General features: G+C 47.4%; 1 protein-coding gene across 1 annotated transcript in view; it reads right to left on the bottom strand.

Moving 5' to 3' along the window:
- Positions 1-158: 158 nt before the first annotated feature.
- Positions 159-5,000, bottom strand: part of ntn2 (netrin 2) — a 92,372-nt gene continuing 87,530 nt past the window's right edge. Inside the window, exons 6-7 of the mRNA XM_063221866.1 lie at positions 3,831-3,905; positions 159-1,825 (exon numbers count right to left, since the gene is read on the bottom strand). Of these exons, the coding sequence (XP_063077936.1) occupies positions 1,467-1,825; positions 3,831-3,905 (434 nt within the window). The 3' untranslated portion in view covers positions 159-1,466. The remainder of the gene's footprint in view (positions 1,826-3,830; positions 3,906-5,000) is intronic.

Genomic DNA, 5,000 nt, shown 5'->3' with positions numbered 1-5,000 from the left:
CTGGCAGGTTCGGGGGTGCTGTGTGTGTGTGTGTGTGTGTGTGTGTGTGTGTGTGTGTGTGTGTGTGTGTGTGTGTGTGTGTGTGTGTGTGTGTGTGTGTGTGTGTGTGTGTGTGTGTGTGTGTGTGTGTGTGTGTGTGTATGTCTGTGTGTGTGTGAGTGTGAGTGTGTTCATTCAATTCTGTATATCCCTATTTGTCATGCGTACAAACTCACTCATGCACTCCGAAAGTAGGCAGTATTAGCAGAAATCACTCGTAATCATATGTTTATATGATATGTACCACTATTGGAAGACCTTACTAAAAGGAGTAAAAGGATCAGTCTTTAGAAAAAAACAAAAAAACAAAGAAACAACAAATGTCCATCTGTCTGAGGATGATGTAATTTCTTCCTGGAAGTGTTTTTTGCTGAAGAGGGAACCAATCAAAAGTTCAGGTTCCTTTTCGACAGTCTGAGGCATCCATCATCAAAAGGGAGGAATCACTTTGCCAGGCCCGAGAGTGTTGGAAACCGGGGGATTGTTTGGTGTTTGATAAAGCAGCCTGTGAATAGCCTCAGAACTAGAGAGAGAGAGAGAGAGACAGAGAGAGAGAGAGAGAGAGAGAGAGAGAGAGAGAGAGAGAGAGAGAGAGAGAGAGAGAGAGAGAGAGAGAGAGAGATAGCACCAGGGAAGAGAAGCAGCAGGGGGCATCGACAGGTCCAGGCTGGAGCCGTCCTATAAATAGAAGCGGAGACAGAGAGACAGACTTTAAATAGACAGGCAGACAGCAGGTGACTGGTGACTGTGGAGTGTGAACACTAGCACAGCCAGGGAGGAGGGTGGGGGAGCCTGGAACGGCCTGGCAGAGGAATGGGTGAAGAGGGGTTACTGGACAGGGAAGGAGGCAGAAGAACACAGGTTGTGCAGTTTTCATTGGCTAGGGTGGAAGGCAGCAGGGGTTGTTGAGAGAGTGCAGATATCCATCCTTCAGGTTGAGAAGAGCTCGTTTCGCATCTCTGACCCAGAGGTCATCCATCCATCTGAGGGGGAAGTGTTTGATGAGACTATGCCCACCAGCGTTGAGTTGGGTCGGGTAGGGAATTGGTCCAGTCTTTTATAAGGGACTGAAATGTGGAACTACCGTAGGGGAGAATCATAAGTGGACATTTTCGCTGTCGTTGTCGAGAGGTGTGGCACACAAAACACACACACACACACATCTTCCCCTTTTTTATGGTCCCTTCACAAGGCAGACCAGTAGAAAAAAGAAACAAAAAACAGACAGTTCAAATAATAATACGTACAATATACACATAGTGGTCCCTCTAAGGAAGGGTAGTACATACACAGTCTCTGTAATGTGCTCCAGGGTGGGTGTGGGGGTGGAGGGGGTAGGTTGTGGTAGGTCATAGGTCATTTGTAGGGGGGTGGGGTGGGGGCAGGGAAGAAGTCTTGGGTGGTTTGGGGGCGGCACATTTCCCCCATCATGCTTTGCTGCACTTGCCCTTCTTCTCCTTTCGCTGGAATTTCCGCAGCCGCCGAGTCCACACGTCCCGCCATTGGATAACCAGACTGTTCTTGTCGGCAAGAAGCCCCGCCCCCGGCGGAGAGCCAGAACCCGCCCCTGTATTGCTGGCCGTGTTCTCATTGGTCGCCAGCACCAGGAAGCGCTTGCTCATTTGCAGACGCGGGCACTTGCAGGCCAGGTCCTTCATGTGGATCCACAGCAGGTTGTCACCGCGCTTGAGGGGCTCACCACGGCTCTTGTAGACCGAAACCACGTTGACGGTGAACTTAGCCCAGTCGCCCACCGTTTGCATGTCCAGCACATTCACCTGCACCGCTGGAGAGACAAATGCATGGCATCATGTTAGTCAGACAACAACACCTGCTCTGCACAGACAATTAGACACGCACTCAGAGAGGGCAGACCTCCGCCAAGGAAGCTGTTTGATAGAACATCACACCCTAATTTTTTCAAGTCTTTCTGCCTTGTTTTTGTGGAGTTAGAAACTGGAATGTCAAGATTCGCCCTATCCTGCAATGGTGAAAAATCTTTAACAAAAATTCTGGATCCGCATCATGATCCGGATCACCATTAAAATTTGAACGCTTGTTCCTTTTGTTATTTCCAACAACTCCACAAAATTTCATCCAAATCCGTTTATGACTTTTTGAGTTATCCAGAGGACAGACAAACAAACAAACAAACAAACAAACAAACAAACAAACAAACAAACAAACAGACAGTCAGACAGACACACAGACACACAGACAGACAAACCAATACCACTGAAAACAACCTCCTTGGTGGAAGTAATATGGCCTGGTTTCAACTGCTTCTACAACCAATATTCTGTAACTTTGCATCACCAACTGGCTGAGGGCACATTTTCCTAAAAACAGCTTGGACATTTAGCAAGCATTTTTTGCAGGTGCTTTGGGGATAAATGGGTTGAACAGGTAATTACAGTTCAATAGTCACTAATACAAAATACTAACACTGACTTAAGAAAATTGCAACACAAATTCATGGAATTGAACTGAAGCCAGGTTGCTTGTCATGAAGCTGTTTTCCATGCAATATTTTTGATGAATATTTACGGTAGATTTTTTTTCTCATATTCAAGTCTCATACAACTTCTTTCTGAATTCTAACCAATGATGATGAGCTGAATGCCATACTTGAACTAGAAAGCACTGGATTCAGCTCTTATTAAAATGACTTCATGCCAAGGTACTGTACAGGTGTTAAGGCAAGAATGGCAAGAATGAAGGACTCAGCTGTTTTCAAGTCCGTTGTTAGTTTACATATTAGGGCCTCCGCCCTCTGTCTAAGCTTTCTGCTCATCGTTGCAAGAGGCGTGTGCTGTTTCACTCTCCCTTCTCCGTTTTCCACTGGCCATCACCTGCAATTACTCCCCCATTACGGCTGTCTCCGGTCGAGAGCTCCACACCTTGCTGCTGAGCCTCTCCAGGCTGCAGTTAAGGCAACACTTGAATCTTTACTGTCATTGTATCTGCGAGCCGGCAGGTGATGCCAAGGCAAACGGGCACATCCACGGACACCCGTAGCAGCAGCGCCTTAATAAAGGTAATGGGGGTCCTTAAGTGGAGGCTGCTGAGGCTCAGCGTGGATTGGCCGTGGCAGTTCCATAGTTCTCACCTTTCCCAAAACCGAACAAAGACATCATGCTACGGGCTTGGAGATCGCTGACAGCTGTTGGACTTGGCATGTTGCTTGAAAATTGGTTGAAAATGAGCAAGTTTTTTTTCTAAAAGAGGTATTTTTGTATACATATTTTTATAAGTCAATATGGCAGAGTTGGCTGCCGTACAAAAGCGCCGCTGTTACTGTATCGTTGTAATATGTCAGCGGGAACGCCTTGTAATCCAGCATGGCACATCTGAAATCCTGTCACTCATCATTACGACGTGATCACAAAAGATCAACATCTGCTTTCTATCAAGCCCCCAGAGGAGAGGGAGTGGGGGGCAAGGACTACTTACAAATGAAGCAGGATTTAAGGTTCCACTGTTTGTATGTGTGTGTGTTTTAACTGTGTGTTGGAATGTTTGTTTGCGTGCGTGTGTGTGTGTGCGCCCGTCCGTGTGTGTTTATATGTACGTGTGTGTCAAAGCATGCTTGTGTGGGTATGGTTGAGAGTACACACATTTGTGTGTGTGTGTGTGTGTTTGTGTGTGTGTGTGTGTGCATGCGCGTCTGTGTGTGTGTGTGTGTGTGTGTGTGTGTGTGTGTGTGTGTGTGTGTGTGTGTGTGTGTGTGTGTGTGTGTGTGTGTGTGTGTGTGTGTGTGTGTTTAAGTGTGTGTGGAAGAGATACCTTACCATAATCTTTCTTGCAGTATTTCTTCATGTTGATCTTGAGATTTCCCTTCACTGGCTTACAGTACGACTCACAATCTACACACAGGGATGAAGGAAACCATTATGTAAGATTTCTCAGTGTGGGGCACTGTGCTTATTTGTGTCCATACAGTGCATACTGTATAGTGTGTTGGAGAGAGGAAGAAAGCAGGAGAAACCAGGAGAGCTTAGGTGTCTTGCTGTTTTCCTTGAAATTCTTTTGGGCACGCACACATAGACAAAACCATGAATATATACCCCTGATGTGTCAGAGTGTGTGTGCTTGTGTGTGTGTGTGTGTGTGTGTGTGTGTGTGTGTGTGTGTGTGTGTGTGTGTGTGTGTGTTTGTGTGTGTGTGTGTGTGTGTGTGTGTGTGTGTGTGTGTGTGTGTGTGTGTGTGTGTGTGTGTGTGTGTGAGTGTGTGTGTGTGTGTGTGTGTGTGTGTGTGTGTGTTTGCGCAACAGATGGAATATGAGCGTTGCGAGGGGGAAATGTTCTCTTTAGTTAGATTTTCTCCTTAGTGAATAATCACCACTGATAAATAAAACACACAAGCCAAGGATTACCACACAAATCACACGAGTGCCCTTTCCTCCCCCCCCTCTCCATCTCTCGCCTTCTATTTCTCTCCCCCTCTCTTCTTTCTTTCCTTTTCCCCCGACCCCCATCCTCCCATCCCCCCATCCCTCAGCAGCGTACTCCTGCCTGCCTGCCTGTCAAACTCCAGACAGGCCGATGGCTATATGCCTCACACAGAGTCAAACAGAGCCTGCTCTTTTTCTTTCTCTCTCTTTCTCTCTTCCCCCCCCCCCTCTCTCTCTCTCTCTCTCTCTCTCTCTCTCTCTCTCTCTCTCTCTCTCTCTCTCTCTCTCTCTCTCTCTCTCTCTCCCCTCTCCTCGTAGGTCTCTGTCTCAGGTTTTAGGCAGAAAGCTCTCCTCAGGGCCGCAGCAGCCTATTGGTTCTTGCTATCGCACGCTTTTTTCCGAGCCAATCAACGTGACACTTGCAGCGCCAGCTTCTTCTTCTCCTGGCTTGTGCTTTTTCAACTCAGACAGCCCAGGACTGGTGCCAATGTATTCTCCGCTTGCCCACATCCCGAGCGAGCGGCTTCTATAAGGTATGCTTTAGGCAGCATGGGCTGGCCCTCGCTGT

The sequence above is a fragment of the Engraulis encrasicolus genome, chromosome 17 (genome assembly GCF_034702125.1).
Source record: "Engraulis encrasicolus isolate BLACKSEA-1 chromosome 17, IST_EnEncr_1.0, whole genome shotgun sequence".
Classification (NCBI taxonomy): domain Eukaryota; kingdom Metazoa; phylum Chordata; class Actinopteri; order Clupeiformes; family Engraulidae; genus Engraulis; species Engraulis encrasicolus.
The sequence above is the reverse complement of the archived record's forward strand: the minus strand, read 5'-3'. Positions and strand labels throughout refer to the sequence as shown.